The 17,848-nt window shown below is 34.7% G+C and overlaps 1 protein-coding gene across 1 annotated transcript in view; it reads right to left on the bottom strand.

Moving 5' to 3' along the window:
* Positions 1–2,836: 2,836 nt before the first annotated feature.
* LOC132564621 (uncharacterized) overlaps positions 2,837–17,848 on the bottom strand; it is a 32,241-nt gene continuing 17,229 nt past the window's right edge. The window contains exons 28-47 of the mRNA XM_060229268.1: positions 17,188–17,305; positions 16,616–16,717; positions 15,879–15,928; positions 15,312–15,489; positions 14,455–14,729; positions 13,910–14,052; positions 13,409–13,565; positions 12,950–13,054; positions 12,493–12,633; positions 11,872–12,207; positions 11,232–11,360; positions 10,660–10,827; positions 9,996–10,129; positions 8,903–9,122; positions 8,305–8,415; positions 7,695–7,805; positions 7,395–7,550; positions 5,120–5,482; positions 4,821–4,877; positions 2,837–2,958 (exon numbers count right to left, since the gene is read on the bottom strand). Of these exons, the coding sequence (XP_060085251.1) occupies positions 2,837–2,958; positions 4,821–4,877; positions 5,120–5,482; positions 7,395–7,550; positions 7,695–7,805; positions 8,305–8,415; positions 8,903–9,122; positions 9,996–10,129; positions 10,660–10,827; positions 11,232–11,360; positions 11,872–12,207; positions 12,493–12,633; positions 12,950–13,054; positions 13,409–13,565; positions 13,910–14,052; positions 14,455–14,729; positions 15,312–15,489; positions 15,879–15,928; positions 16,616–16,717; positions 17,188–17,305 (3,176 nt within the window). The remainder of the gene's footprint in view (positions 2,959–4,820; positions 4,878–5,119; positions 5,483–7,394; positions 7,551–7,694; positions 7,806–8,304; positions 8,416–8,902; positions 9,123–9,995; positions 10,130–10,659; positions 10,828–11,231; positions 11,361–11,871; positions 12,208–12,492; positions 12,634–12,949; positions 13,055–13,408; positions 13,566–13,909; positions 14,053–14,454; positions 14,730–15,311; positions 15,490–15,878; positions 15,929–16,615; positions 16,718–17,187; positions 17,306–17,848) is intronic.

Here is a 17,848-nt window from a genome sequence, read left to right as displayed (position 1 = left end):
TTATAGGCAGTTAATTCTTATATAAAAGTGTGGCTTTTACAGACATGTTTCGATATACATATATAACATATTAAAGCAACGGGTTTCTTAAACATATAAACAATAACTGTTTTATTAAGCGTTTAGCACAACCAAGGTGATAAATACATCAGGGAATGTGTATATAAAAAACGAAATACTTTCTAGAACGGAGATTTTTAAGGTGCAGCACACACTTCCTCCCGAGCTCGGGAGACAAAGCTCACACCAGGACGCAAATGCTTTGAATGACTGTGGACTCGAGGGATGCTAGTTATTGTAATCCTGAGGATAATTACATATACTTATGTATGTGACACTATACAGCACCTGGTATTTCATACCTTGTTTTAAAATTCAGACGTAAATTGGACACACTGTTATTACTATACAAACTTAGGTAGGGCGATGCCAGTCATTGGAATTCTACATATTTCCTGCTAAGTTTGTATAAATATTTCATTCATAAGCCCAGAAAATCAATGTTTAAGCACCCACTTACCTCTCAGAATCATCGCACTGTGCTAACGTCCAATTATACACAACAAAATAAACTTCAAATTACAAGTACTCGTATACCAGTCTTACGAAAATATTCACAGAATACCATAATGTATATTACAAGTGTATATGTTGTATATCATATTGATAAGCCGCCCTACTATTAACTTCTTATACATGGTTGTATAAGTTTATATATTACAGTACAGTTTGCATGTATCAAGGGACATATAAAAGAATATTACTTACTGAACTTGCATGAAAAAATCAATAATATATTTCCTTTCAGAGTTCATCGCGTGTTGGAATATAATCTTTAATGTTGTATTTTCACTTACATACATTTGTATATATTACACCAAAACAAACAATAACTGTATCCTCGAATATTATTGTTTCATGTTTTGTGAATGTGGTTTGTGAAACATAGGACCACAATAAGCTTTGAATACACATTCTCAATGGCAACGATTTTGGTACGCTGAAACATTATCAAAGATGACACAAATAATGAAATGGCAGTGTAAAACATATTATGATTAGATAAATTCTATAACATCTTCATGTCAACACGTTTTGTAGAAATATAAAATAAAATGATGATGTAACACTACATAAGATGGATAGATATGATGGATGGCATTTAGGAAGTCTGAAAATTTCACAATATCTATGAAACCTTCTCACTATTAAAACAAATTGGGAACAATAATTTTTATTGAATAAATATAGGGTGATCCACCCATAACAGTTTCACAATCCAAGTGCAGACTTATATCTGCATAAAACAATTGTCATGTTAAAGCTCTATCAACACCGCATCAAGCCGAGTATGCACTACTCGATATAGAAAGGCACAATAACCAAACCTGGCATTATTTAAATTATTTGATTTGAACAAGAAATTAAACACACTTATGGAAATTATGACAATTTGTAACGATGACTGCATGATGTTAAGAGTTCCATTCAAACAGTTGTTAAACATCTGTATAATAAACAAGTTTAATAGATCGCAAACTCTTTCACACCATTAATGTATTTTCAACGATATTTTTCAATAACAACATAATCATAATCCAAACTTAACTCAATATAACCAGGGCAAAATATGAACACAAGAAAAATCTACATGGAGGCTTAGGAAAAAGTACCATGAGAATAAGACCAGGTTTTCTAGAAGAGTAAGCGTTTTCTGCTTCATCGATGACACCCGCCATGTAAATGTTGGTCAATCCAAATAAGAAATGTCACATCCAAAAGGGAACGTGGTAACAGATTTTTAGAAATGAAGCATTGTTAGCAATTGTTTTTCACCTTTTGGATTAAATTATCGTGTGCAAACCACAAAATGCCACACTGAGACAATCTATAAAATCGTTACCAGAATGTTAATTGAGGGATTAAGAATGTTGATAAAATATGAAAATATTGCTGATACACGGAGAGAAGATCAATAAAATGTTACAATATAACAAAAACGGATTTGAAATGTCGTTGAAACATGAATAAAATATCAGTGGAATTATTGCTAAAATATAAGATTCACAAATATTGTCATACTTCGCGTATAAGTTTGCATGAAACATTCAAAATGTTAAAACAAAAATATTCACATATCATAATTCGATAAAAATAAAACTCTTGCTAAATCTTCATGCAAAAATGATATTTGATTAAATGAAAGTTGGCTTTTTATATAGTAAGCAGTCTGGGTTTCCAATGAATATCACTCCGTAGATTTATAAAATCATCACTTGTAACATTGATATGACAGAAATGGACGGACATTAACCGGGTTTGACGTCATTAAAAAAATGAAAATAATATGAAAGAAAACATAATATATACAAAATGCATTATAAAAAAGGTGTTTGTGGTAATGCCTTTTTTCATTTTACAAAGATATTTTCATAATATCAAACATTGATACTGATTTTAATATAAGATTATCACATAATTGCCGTTAATAATCCCTGTGAGAATTCAAAAATATTATTTATTATAACAAATTTGTAATTTTAATTCAGGAGATTCGAAAATAACAAGATGAGCAGGTTCAATCAGTTTTATCCACAACTGTTTAGGCGATATAGGCATTTGCTATTGAATGATCAAGTTTTACATATCTCCAAATACAAATAATACACCGAACCATTTACAAATTGGGTTATGCTTGAAGGCATTTGTACAGAAATCAATCACTCAACCTTAATGTCACCGATCAATAAGTCATATCATTATTATGTGGCATTTCATTAAGATCTTGATTAATCTGATTGAATAATTAACAATACGGTATATTGGATATGTCAGGTCATCCTACTGGACAGTTAGCCTCATCACTATTGTCCAGACAGTCTTTGATAGTATCACAACGTTCTTCTAAACGAATACACTGACCACTTCCGCACGTGAATTTCCCAGGACCACAGCTTCCTGTATATACACAAAATTCATTTATTAGGTGTTATATCATCTTTTAAATTCAATGTAAGCCATTACTTGTCCAGCAAGCCGTACGTTTTTATGGGAAACGTCTTAATAACACTTCATTTATTGAAATAAATAAAACAACTTTGATGTTTAATTTGTTATTCATTATCTTGTTTGTGTATTAGAGTTGTTCATTTGAAACAGGTCAAGTTTAACCTTATACGCTAAAATTTTACGGGTTGGTTACCATTAAGGCGATTATAAACAAAATGGTATACAGAAATGCTCAACTTTAAATGGCAATATTTTCTTTATTCGCCCGATAGGCTTCAAAATTTAGGCCCATAGCATCTTTGACGAGTTAGTTCTAGAAGGACGAAACAGCCGTTTCGCTCAACTTTTTGATCAACCAGAAGTCAGATTCACCGTTTAAAACATTGCTTCAGACCAAACTTCACAATATCCTTGTGCGGAGAAAGGATTTTAAGAACTTATATTTCCCATATTGGGCCTGACATTTCTAATGTCTCTGGTGTCAGACTCCTTGTTGATACAAAACTAGATTCCTTACAGCTAGGTAAGTTTCGGACAAAATCGGAACAGAATCAATACATCTCTACCAGAGAATTTCCTAGAGAGCCTATTACTTATATAATTTTGATTCCCCTACTTCAGACCAAATTAGGACAGAATCCTCATATTTCTGTAAGAGGAGGATTTAAAAGAATTTGATATATATACCCTATTGGGCCCTGCCCTTCCACCCCAGGGCACCGAGAAACATCATTTATACAAATGGATTCAACTTCACCCATGCATATTTAAGACCAACTTGAGACAATATACATACATTTCTAAAGACGAAGCATTAAAAAAAAAATGTATTTCCCTAATTGGGCAACGCCTCTCTTACCCCAGGGACAGAGACCCACTATTTATACATAATTGAGTTCCCTTCATCCAAAAATGCTTCCGACCGAAATTAGGCAAATCAAATCATTTCTACAGGATGAGTAGGATTTTAAAGTATTTGCTCTATTTGCTCTATTTGGCCCCGTCTCTCCTCCCAAAGAGGATTGACCCCCACCGTTTATATCAAATTGATTTGCCTTCACCCAAGAATTCTTCAACCTAATTTGGTATATATGCAATTGTTCCGACAGAAGGAGTAGATTTTAATGATTTTTCTATATTTCCCAAGTTGACACATCCTCTCTAACCCTATGGGACCAAGATCCATCGTTTATACAAAACTGATTCCCCTACACCAAAGAATACTTCAGACTAAATTTGAGCAAAATCCAATTATTCCAACAGGAGGAATAGGATTTAAAAGAATATTTCCCATACTGAACCCCACCTTTTCAGCCCAAGGGGGCCGAGATCTACCGAGTGTTGTCCCTTCACCCAAGAATGCTTCTGACCATATGTGGGCAAATCCATTCATTCCTAGAGGGGAGTAGTATTTTAAAGAAATTGCAAAATAATTTCCTCTATGAGCCCCGGCCCTCAGGCTTCTGAGAACAAATATTTAAACTTACTACGTTCTCCTTCCCCAAGGACGCTTCTGATTGAATCAGATCAAAATCTGTTCTGTCGTTCATAACTAGTAGCAATTTTTAGTAAAAACATTGACGGACGCCGCCGAGCAATGGCATAAGCTCACCGGCCTTTGGACCCGGCGAGTTCAACAAAATTGATGCAGTCAGAGACCCCCTGATCATGAAAGCTTTACAAGATTCAGATGTAAATTTCGTGACAATAAATGTTCCCGTAACTTTCGCAAAAATGAGATTAGAATCCTAATTTCATCTTTAAATGTAGTGGTATAAAAGCTTAATTTTTTTCATTTGGTTTAACCTTACCTGCTGTGGTAGTGGTGGTGGTAACTGGAACAGATGTTGTTGAAGAAAAGTTTGTATCTGTTGGGGAGAAATATAACATCAAACTTGAAAAATCCAAATTCATTTTACACTAACTTGCGTGAACGTAAAATCACTAAAATGTAACCAGCATATTTCAAGTTTGTTTATTTTCTGGATTGATTGCCTCATTGGACATGGTATAATTCATAATAATCAAATAACCATGCCTATATATAATAGAGACGATTCTATACGTAGTGACATTATTAAAGTAATATCGATGAACATAATATTATTACCTGAACATGTTTTATTCTGTAGCATAATACCATCAATCGCTATATCTGCGTCATATTTATCGATGGCAATCGTCCTGAAGGCACGAAATATGACCTTGACCTCAACACCGGCAGCAAGGTCAACACATCCATTGGTCCAAAGGTTTCCTGTTGAAGTGTTTTTAAACCAAAGCCGTGTCTCTTCACCATTGGTCACTGTGTATGACAGGACCTCGAGGCCACCGATATCTACCCAGAATGCATTGTCAAACATGTGATAGAAGAAAGATACACTCTGACCGGAAGTCGGGATGAATGGTATCGAGACTAAGCTACAGTTATCACCATGGTTACCGTCACTTCCCTCAGCGTACATGTAGCTTCCTACAAAACAACACACCACGACATCATTAAATACTTGCAACGGAATAACAAACTGGATAAAGGGTATTGAAAATTATGTTTTACCAAGTGCAGTAGAAGTAATAAACGCAACCGATATCTAGACCAAAACTCACAGACAGAGTAAAGACAACGGTTAGTGATATAAATGCAAGTCCAGTCGTTGATATATCACAGCACATGATCGTCCTGTTCCACTGTTCGGAATCAGTAAGATGGGCATAGTTTATCGACTATTCACAGTCACAAAGAAAAAAAACCCATCAGTGGAAATGAAGCCAGTGCAATACATCGACATAATAATCCAACACAATTGGTAGATATCTGAGGAAGACCGGTGTGATAGCACTCACACTTTAATATCCTCAGTATGATATAACTTCAAACACGTAATATGGAAAACTTCCCTTTCGAGTATTAAGATTTAGTATTAATCTAATTATTATAATAATCTAAGTATTATCTAATAAGTATTAGATGTGCAGATTGCGAAAGTAATATTCTCTACTCCTTAAGGTATGATAGTGTTATTTGATAATGAGCATTTTAAATAATCATTTTCAACAGTTATATCAGTTTCATCTGGTGTTTTTCGTATTGAAAACAAAATCATTCGACTACTGTAAATACATTTTCGTGGGGCTAAAATTTCGTGGTTATGCAAAAATATAGATTTCAGCTGGTTTTTAATTCTTGATTAAAGAAATCGCTTTTACTTTAAGCCATGTCAACTTCTGTTTATTAGTTCGTTGAAATGTAAAATCCTGGATTTCGAGTGCCCAGGACACACAAAATAGTCTTTGACTTATTGCCTATGAATTTCAGGAAATGTTATTTTACCAATTTTTATTTCCTTTAATCGCTTTCTATAATTCAACAATTTAGGTCCTTAACATCAAAGGCCTAGAAGGACGAAACGTCTTTTTGATGAAGTTTAAGTAAAAGCAATTATTTTGCACAATTTTATCTAGTTAAAGCTTAGCATTGAAATGTGTAACTCATATGCACAATCTTATAAGCATTACGTTGATTTACTCATTTGTTAAAAAGGGGAAATAAAAAAAAAAGATGATTTTTTGTCAGCTAAAATCTGACTCACGCCTAAAACTAATGATTGACTATTCAGATAATCATCAAACAACTAGGCGAGGGCACTTTACCCTCTAATCATACAAAGAAAACAGGATATCGATAAATATCGCTAATTAAGGGTTAAACGGTTTGTTTCGTACATCCTTGATACGCAATACCGATTCTATTTGTCACTGTTTTCCGGTGACATCGTATTGGTTAGACATAAACTATTTCATCCATCCTTCACATAAATTCTCCATTTCCAGGTAAGACTTTTTTCCCTTTAGGTACATGATGAAATATCACTTAGAAAATGAAGTGTATGGTGTGTTACATCAGCTTGTCTAATTCACCGTGACAAAGATTTATGCACCAACTGTACAGATGTATACACATTACTTTATGACTGTTCATTTTAATATGTCAGGTATTTCTTGGTAGATCTTGATAATAACGCTCTCATTAATGTGCAATAAGATATTAATTTTGTTTCATTTTCAGCAAAAATATCAGGAAAGGTCAAATTCATTCCATATACAGTAAATGTAAATAAAATTGTGTCAACATATTATATGAATAGCTCTACGCACGTTTGAAAAAGCACAAAGGGTTTTACTGCAGGGGAAAGCCGGATCAAACGGAGAGTAGTGACATCCGGTGAGGTCATCTTGCACGTTAACACTGCATATCGGGTCACCGCAAGCGCGCTACAATTGTGTCATGCGTGCATCCTTATCGACGCACATATTAACCTCACAAGTTTACACATATTACTGACATTACAAATACTTTATTTAATTGAGCTTGAAGCTGTCCATACCTTGTGATGTCCCTGGGTTGAAGTCTACTGATGGACCGGTATAGGACGAGGGTGTCGTTCCAGAATTCCTTATCCATCTGTAACCATTGACCTCTTTGGTTTTGTAGTCACACATAAACGGAGTTTCGAAATTACAGGACACTGTTCGTAAGGGGTCTGTAATTCGAAATCTATGTTTTATAGTTGATAAATTAATAGCATGAGCCTAAAATAATGGCACGATCGGTCTTGATAATGTGCTGACATTCATAAAAATATCTAAGATATTAGAGGTCAAATCATAAATGTTTTTATACTTACCACAGACTGACCCCTCGTCGTCCCCATTCAGACAGTCCAGACGTGTGTCACATTGTTTCGACGCCGGTAAACATCGGCCATTCAAACACTGATATTCAGAATCTGTGCATTCTAAAGTAGGAAATTATTACCTTAATTAGGAGATATATTTCCTGTTATTAACATAAACTAAAATTTATGAAGGATCTATCAAATTCTCTTGAAATTATGGTCATAACAATTTTTAACCGTCAAAACGTTGCCGACTGCCGGTTATTTTGTTTTTCAGATCACTTCTAAAATCGAACAATAAGGAATAAACTAGGGAAACATATGAGCAATAGAAGATGGCTGCCAGTCTGATTTGTAAAAAACTGACTGTCGGGATTTTTTAGTTAGTTCCAAAACAGATCATGCTAAACGAAGGACTAAGAAGAAAGCACTAACAAATTACAAGATGACCTACTATCGTCTACTTTTTTCGAACTTTATATGGCTAGCTATTGCAATAGCGTGCAATTCCGTTACGTTTATGTTAATGGTAACATGTCGCAAATTTTAACGCTTGGGTGACGTCAGCAATGGGAGCTACAATGAATTAGAGGCGCCCTGTCAACTACCCTAAACTTACCACACAATGCCTCGTCAGTCTCGTCCAAGCAATCGACTATCCTATCACACCCAGCTGTAGCTGGGTAACAGAAGTTCTGAGAACCGCACTTGGACAAGGTGGCAGCACAATCTGTTGAGTATGTGTTTAGGTTAAGTGTTTTAAATTAGCAGGGTACTTTGCTAAACTACCTTTCACCAAGGATTAATTATTTTTAAATGACACAAATGAGAATATTATATTTAAAAGGATTCAAGAATCAAAACAGCATTTGCCAAATTAACAAGTGTTTATGACACAAACTGACCATATTATTATGTTTATATGTTGCTGTAAAGCTGCCGATGTAAAAGCCCCATTGAATACATACAACAAACAAAACATCAAAGAAGCCGATTGGTCTATTTTCGTGATGAATACGCGTCCGATACGGCTCTTAAACGTCAACTCATTGTCCATGTTAAATATTTACATTATGAAACGGACGAGCAAAACACACACTATCCTGTGTACAATTCAACCTTTTCGTGGTACGAAATTAAATTTAAGATAATATTTTAAAAGAAAAACTTTATTCCGATCGCATTTGAAACAATATAAACTCTGATCTATGCCATACCGTATGTAGGACACACTCCTCTTGATATTGAGAAGTCGTCAAGAGCTAAGTATGGCGTGGAGAAGATCATGGTGCGGTCCTGTGCCTGCGTTATGCTGTAACGTAGGGTCACTACTGATTCCCGAGGGAGTTGGATCTGTGCCTTAGCCCAACCAAACGACCGACCCGTTGTGAAGTTCCATAAATTAGTGTCAGGACCGTCAGAGTATTCAGCATCAACCTTTCATAAATATGTTTTAAACCATTTAGAATACACAATGAAAGCACCATTATATATGGATGTATTAAACTCGTATTTGACCAGAAGTAGAACATAATTGAATATTAATTTAGTTCCAACATAATATCATAGACTTCTGCTTTTTGATATAATTTATTACTGATCTGTAGATTTTTTTCCGTGGAATACATTTTGTAACGGCGCGTATGACTTCGGATTTTCACTTTTAGATACAACCATTTCAACATTTTTCCATTGCTAAGGTATTTAGGGTGGGTTTAACTGGAAGTTTTTGGAAAAAAGTTTACATGAATTATCACCGCAAATCACAAATTTGAAATAAGTGAATGCTGACATGATAGATCACATTTCTGTATTTTTAGGACCCAGATATAGATATTTGTCCATATCATGATATTATGACAGATAGATGAAAATTACAAAACAAAAGGGCAAAAAGTGAATGAAGATTTATGATTATTTGAAAGAGATCATTAAAAAGGTCAAAATACAGAATTACATTACATTTCATTGAGGTAGATTAATTTTAGCACGATTCAGAATGTACGCCTGTGCTTGACGTACTTTTGAAATTATTAAGTAAAAAGTACGAAAGTTATTAAATTTCTAGATTTCGACATTTCTTTAAACGGCTATTCTGTTTCATCACTTAGGCTCTTAGCATCACTGCCGAATCTTAGAAGCATGAAGGACGAATGAACTATATGATGCTGTTTTATTCATTATTTGGCTCTACTGTGTCTTACTCTAAATTTATTGTTTTCAGTACAACGTTTGGCCGTTCATCATTATCATTCTGATGAACTTATTGCATATCTTTAAACATATATACCTACACCACCCTATTTATACCTTAAATTCTGCTTCCGTGTTTCCTTTGAAGTAAAATACCAGACAGTGATCGAACATTTCAAGATTAAGCTTCTGTCTTATGATAATGTCCTCATCTTTTAAGAAAATTGTCTGAAAGGCGAACAGCATGAACCCTGAAATATACAAAAATGTAGAACAGAAATTTGAAATCTTCAGTTTTTCAAAGCATGAATATATATATATATTCTATATTTTCCGCAATCGCCTTTCAGGTTTGAACATTTTAGGCACTTATAATCACTGACGAGTCCTACATCATGATTCAGTTGTATAATATGTTCTTCACTTGCGTGTACTTTGTACGGTCTTCTAAATGAGATCTGCAGTGAGGGGAGCCAAAACCGTTGATTTTTCAAACAATCGTACCCACAAAAGAGTTTGTTTTTAAAATTATGGTGTCGGACGACAAAGTACATAATCCATGCAACTGAATGGTTTACCTAATCAATGTGTCATACTCGCCTAGCTTTCACCAGGTGGGCCAGTTTTTCTAATCCGACTTGGAGATATATAAGGACACCTTGATGATTGATTTTCCTTCAGTGGTAATTACTGTCCGATGAAAATTTCCATCAATTTTTTTTTTTTTTTTTTTTGGTCAAATAAAATAACGAAGTATAATAATGAAAATGACCGTACGTACCCTCTTTTTGACCAGAGGTATGGTCACTGAATGCCTGATGCAGGAGAACGGTGTCCAGGTACGTTTTGTTGGCAATCACAAGTTCACCTGTATCACTAGTATCCTGCTGAAATCCACACCTGGCGCTATCGTCAAAATCACAGGTAAAAGTTGGTGTGGATGGTTCGGCTGTGTAGGAAAAGAATAAAATATACTTTTTATTTAATGGTTTGTTAACCAAATGAAACTACCGTTTCACTATCTTAGATGGACATTTTAGACCATCCATTGGATCATGCAATCAGAAATTGGCAGTCTTCCTTACATATCACAATTCATTTAATATTTATACGCAGTTGGATTTTTCAATTGAAATTCTATACCATTACAAAAGATATACTGCCTTAAAGGGAGACAACATATTTGGTAAGACAAGAGGAGTTTTGTCCCCTGAATTGAATAGAAAAACCGGGGTAGAATCTGAGGCGAGATCGATTCCTATCAAATTCAGCAACAGTTGAAAGACATTTCAATACAGAAGACAGATATATCGATAACAAACAGCTATTTTTGTACCAATTTACATTTCTTACCAGTGCAAGTTGAAGCTCCCTCGTCTTCTCCCCCAGGACAATCGATAACAATGTTACATTTCGACTCCAGTGGAATACATGTAATTTTCATTGGATCAGAATCACATCGGAATTCATCTGTATTGCATACTGATAAAGGAGAGAATATACTACCGTTAACAAAAAAAATAATCGAATGTAATAAATCTAGGGCATGAAATGGCAAAATATGAATAAAAGAAAGATTTACATGGATTTTACTGAAAGTAAAACAGTAAAATAAGTGCAGGTATCCCGAAAGAGTAAGCGTCTACCGCTTTAGCGACTGCATCGACTATGCGAATCTTGGTCAATCCAAGTACATAATGTCACATTCTCAAATAAGAACAAGGAATTCAACAGCGGAACCAACAGAAATATTATCGAGCATCAAACACGTCCCACTTCAAATATAATTATTCTCAATAAGATCACTATAACGTTTATTAAACCCTTTATTGTAAGTTTGTTTATCATGCCGGCGTCTTGCAACTGATATTTTGCTATTGAGAACAGGCTCTGGAATATCGTGTCAGCGATGTCCAAGCTTTCAGACTTCATCATTTTTGTATTTCCATAACATATGCAAAATGTAAGGAATGATTCAAACAAGTAGGTTTACCTGCTGTGCTGCATATCCCAGGATGCACCATGACGTCGTCAATAGCGACCCGCATCTTATCAGAAGTGATGAATGCAAGATAGTAACGTCCTGCTGGAAGGTCAAGATAACCAGTTGACCACTGGTCTGAGAAGATTCCCTTACCAGAAGACCACATCACACGTGATTTAGGGTCGGCCTTGCTGCTCTCATTATAGACGCGAACGAACATGTTGGATATCACTTCACCACGAATGTTGTAGTGGAACCGCAAACACGAGGCAAGAACAAGGTTCAGCAATGGTGAAGTAACTCTGCCTTCTGGTCTGGTAATACTCGCGCCAACCAAGTACCTGCCTGTATTTAAGAATGTAGATTACATTTAATCCTGGTAACACTCGCCAAGTTCCTGTTTGTAATTAAGATATGTTATATTTTTCCGTTTCCATTCCTATTTAATATCTGACCGTTTGGTTGTCATGGTTATAATTTGAATAGTATTCAAAGATATTCAATTCTTATTAATTATATTTTCATAACATATACTTTTCGATTTTTTTAGTAGATAACTGCTACCAAATATCTCGTATACTTGTATATCTAAAACCAGTTTCTTGTTTAACTTGTATCAAAGGTATTTACCAGGCCAGCGCCCTCTAGTGTGATCGGCAGGAGGAAGATTAGTGGGATACTGTGATCTGTTATTGCCATGTTCCCATGAAAATCCGTCAACTTCATAGCCACACAAAAACGGATCATCGAAGGTACAATTAACGCTGATGGCTAAAAACGGAAAAAATATTTTTGGTAAGTACGACAAGTTAAATCTAATGTAAACTGAACAAAGAAGCATACATAATAAATCAGAAATAGCTAGAAACGAAAACCATAATCCAGAATTAAAAAGGAGGGTGTTCTCTTGCAGTTAATAGGTGAATATTAGCAATTAAAGAGCGAAAATTATATATATAAAAAAGGAAATTTTACTTAGATAAGAGGATCGAGCAGAAACAAACATCTACAATGAACCTTAAAAAAGGTAGATGTTCGTTGGTTGAAAACACTTTATTGAAAATTACATCAACTAAATGTCACTTACGGCAGTTGGTCGCTTCATCACTACCATCACCACAGTCGTCTTCTCTGTTACACAGTTGTTGCGCGTCGTACAAACGTTGGCCGTTATTACAAGTAAACACCGACGCTAAAATGTGTTATAAAATGTTCTCCGTCAATGACAGACATTTGAAATGTTTGATGTTAAAGAATGAATTTCCCTATAAATTAATTTTGTTCAAGAAAAACATTTTGGAAGTGCTATTTAATAGAAATAGGAGGTGTTTGGTTCCGGATAAAGACACACTATTCCTGGTTGGTACGGTTGAATAGAATACTTCATACTCAACGACGATTGAACATATTTTTATATGAATATATAACATATATTTCTCCTTGCTATCATTGAAACAGATTTCTTTAACGTACCACCTTTTTGAAAATATCTTTGCCGGTAGCTGATTAACCAAAAAGTAATAGAGATTTTAGTACAAATAATTACTGGTAGTTGTATTGATCCAGTTGACATAACGTCGGACATCTGTGAATACATTCGGTCTGGCTGTCCAGTTGCAGTAACTGGACACATAACTGGACACTCCGACCAGCTTCCAAGTTCCCATTGTATCTTTACATACTAGAGGACCGCCGCTATCTCCCTATAACGACAACATGAAAACATCAACTTTCTGAATAGAACATTGGAGCTATATAATGAAAGTTCACGGAAATTCTCATTCTTTTTTATTTTTGTTGAATCTAAAACCTTTACAACATTCGATTACAGGTTGATTCAATTTATAAATCAAAACATAAATAACATGTAAATTAGTTTAAATGTATTAATGACGCAAATACTATGGGCACATTATTGTGGGTATTTACAATAAAATGTTTGCTTAATGTATTCAGGGCAAAAATAGTGAAAGTTACGTAGATGGGTAGAAAAAGTTACACTGGACACGATAGATAATGGTCACCCTTTAGGCTGTTTATACAGTACCTTACACACTGACTTTATGCCACTGTAATACCCAGCACACATGTACGTGTCAGCAATCGTCCCGTTCCAACCATTCGTTCCGTTGCACTTGGGTAGTGTCCACAATTTCATCTTCAGTTCATTTAATGTAACGGAGTACTCGCCTGAATACAAAATTAACACACATTTCATTTTGCTTTTATTTTTATTAACCAGTTAATAACGATATGATGCTTTAGATGATATACTTCAAATCAGACAACATCATGACTAGAAATGTTTGTTCCATATTTGGACAAATTCAAAAGCGGATCTGCTTGTAAATTTAACCTTTTAACTTTTAAGAAGAACGTTTTGTGCTTTCCTATCCATGTGTCTTAAAAATAATAAATAAATGATAATGGTTTCATTAGCGATTTGTTAGGGGGTAGTCGTGTAAAATATATGTTCATTTTCTTAAAGGAAAGACAAAAACGCTATCAAAATGTACACTTACTGTCAACTACTGGTATAGATATATTAACGAGGGGAAGATATTTTATAAACAAAATATATGAATACTATACCTTCGGGTTCCGTCCTTCCCCATCCAGTGGTATAGCATATCGCTGTCTCCGGGAATATTTCTCCTTCCTCTGGTAGACAAATAGGTTGAATATAAGGCGTATACTTTACACTGTGAGCTAGCTGAAACAACGACAAATCTCCCGGTCCAAAACGATAGTAAGAGTTATCGGCCTTTATTACTCTCTTCACCTTGTACGTTTCCTTGGTAACGCCACCTGTAACTCGGTTGGTGGTTCCGAATACGACACTCATTGATGTTGGGTCTAGGAAATCGCTAAATATAAAATAAAGTCAACAATAAGTTTTTAATATTTTCCTAATCCAAGTTCATGTTCGTTCGGATGAAAATATTATTGAGATTTGTTGAATTTGCTCATAAGTACTGGCTTTGCCTGTCAACGCTCCATTCCATCATCGAATCCATCTTATAAAGTTTAGGGGAGTTTTAGGATATGATTAACGGTGAATGATATAGCAAATTATGCAAGACATATTTATCTATCGATTCAAAGCACATCTAGCGAGGTATCTTGCACGATGAAGTAAAAAATTCAAGTTTTCCGAAATTGGGCCGTAACGCAAAGCCGATGGCGTTTGCAACATAAATGATGGAATTAATGTATTGACAGAGGTAACTATATACCTTGGTTTGTTTTAATATGTAGATATATGGAGAAAGGAGTTCAAATAACTTCATCGTTTGAAGAAATACCATTACTCTTTAGGATCGTTGAAGGATATTTTGTTTACTTAAGTTTAAGCACTGAATAACTATATATTAACATGACAACAGAAAGCACAACCATTCTAACTGGTGATAGAAATCGTTATTGTATAATACTACAACCCTACCTACTTTACACAGTGTGTAGCAGTCACTATAAAGTCGGGAGATATTAGGGAGGCCCCACAAATATGGTTGCCGAAATCTCCGACCTGCAGTGACCCCTGCCATGGCCATGCCCCGGGCACCGCAGCATCACCATTGACAATGTATTGGACAATACCATCAGTCACGTGACGACGACCGCAATCTGAGAGAATAGAAATAGAATGAAATGAAAACATGAAACAGGTTACCTTCGATTTGCAAATTATATAATCTGAAGATGTGAATCTCAAAACATAGGTTTTCTTCATAGTTACTACCCGTCCAATTATTAACGTTGGTAATAAAATGACGTGCCAGGTTTTGGTGGTGGCGGTAAGCAGGATTTTCGGGGGGAACACCACCGACCTGCGGTCAGACGTCATTACCATTTGGCGGCCACTTCGGCCTTTCTTAAAATCAGACAAAGAAAAAAACATCCTTATTTATTTAGATTAAGATCTAGTTAATTTTAAAATCACCGTTTGTTTTTCAAATTTGATCAAATTTCGTTAAGACTAGATGAATTAACACATGTTTAAACAGTCTGCTTACCTCTAGGGACACACGTGATCACCACAACCTTATTGTCCTTACATAATGGACTGTAAAAAAGAGTAGAAATCAAAATAAACTGCAATATTTCCTATATTTATAAAATGGAGTAATTGATATTTCATCACAAGTATTGTCTAAATTGATAAATGTAAAATCTTACTAACTAATAATAACTAATAATAATCAAACGTAAATAAATTTCACTTCACCAACATGACTCAAAACAGATGTTTGTCTGCTCAGTTACGAAAGACGCTTTAGCGAATTGCATTCTGTATTGCTGACAAGTATAAAATTTCAGTCAAATTAAACCTACAGGTAGGCCTACATTGTATGATTTAAAACCCAAAGTGATCGAAAGAAATCCACAAGAAAAACGACTAGAAGGTGCTGTATAGACGACATTGAACACATAAAAAAAACGTGTAACGAAACTAGACATGATGTTTCCACCATGGTTTGTATACAAGAATAAAGCTTTGACATCTCATTTCATTCCAGTCGATACCTGTTTTTAAAACGTTTAAAAACTAGCGTTTACCGTTCCATTTGATAAATCTTTTTTTGATGCATGATAACGCCATGAAAATTTGAAAACAGAACGACAAGAAATGGCACAATGAAAAAGGGAGACGCGACATAAATATCCGAAGTTCAATCAAACGAAGGCATACAAAATTGAATGATAGGTTATAAAAGTTTTGTCGGTGATCAAGCAATGGTTTAAAACTTACCCAATATTGACGCGACCGAGGTAGCTGTTGTGAGATCCAGTAATGTTAATGCTGGCGTATAAGGCACTTGTGTAAGTCATGCTACTACTATTGACGGTCCGTCTACAAGGTAAGTAACATTCGTGAATGTTACCAAACTTTTGTAATATATAGTAACTATAAAAATGAATGATAATTACAACTTTATTTTTTTGTTTTGATTTTTGTTTTTGTTTTTTTTTTCATATTTTTCGATTGTACCATAGTTTTGGAGCAAAAAGACACTTTTTTCATAGAAATTTAAAAAACAGTCTATAGCTGTCTCGATTCTCTTCATTTTCAAAGTATATATTTCGCGATGTTTTACATTCCCATTAAGAGCGATACTTAGAACCCTTTACAATATATTCCTTTCTTCCCAGCATTCATTGATTTCTCAATATCAATTTAGTTTTACTTATCGTGTCCTTAACATCCTTAAAAGGAATGATAAGGACAGTAAACTGACATGTAAAAATATATAGATTTCATTCTGGTTACATTTTTTATTTAATTTTTTTTCTACAATTGTATGTTGACACGTGCATACATACTTGTCCCCTAGTTTTTCGCAGGCCAAGTACCCGGATGTATCTGTCCATGAATCTGCACACACCGGTACGTATGTTTGATCGGAGGCGATTTTCAAAACACCAGAAGAATCTCGGATCACTAAAAATAAAAAATTACTTAGCACTCATTATATCAATGGAGTAATCATCAAAACCATAAGGTTAACGTCCATTTACAAATTTATCATGGTTATTCGGTATCCAAAATCCTCCATTATGTACCTATGTAATGTCTAGTTCCAGTCCAGATTTAAAGATAAGAACAATGGCTAATAAAAAAAAGTATAAAACAACAGCAACAAAATGAAAATATCAACATGTTTACATGATTATAATCAAAACTACAATCCAATAAAACAATGGCAATGTATGAACAAAAGAATGATTAACGTGGGGATTCCTGAAAAAAGGAGAATAACACCAGGTGTTTCGGAAAAGTAAGCGTCTTCTGCTTCACCGACTTCACCCGCACGAAATCTTGGTCAATCCAAGTAAGCATTGTCACGTTCTCAATCGAGAAAAGGGTATACAACAACGGAACCACCGGGTAAACTAAAGAGCATTAAGCACGCCCAGCGTCATATTGCACAAAGAAATGGAATATTTCTCAATGAGATCATTATACTGACCATAATAATTATCA

Source organism: Ylistrum balloti, unplaced genomic scaffold (genome assembly GCF_031769215.1).
Source record: "Ylistrum balloti isolate Yb309-2 unplaced genomic scaffold, AGI_CSIRO_Ybal_v1 Utg369680, whole genome shotgun sequence".
NCBI lineage: Eukaryota > Metazoa > Mollusca > Bivalvia > Pectinida > Pectinidae > Ylistrum > Ylistrum balloti.
The sequence above is the reverse complement of the archived record's forward strand: the minus strand, read 5'-3'. Positions and strand labels throughout refer to the sequence as shown.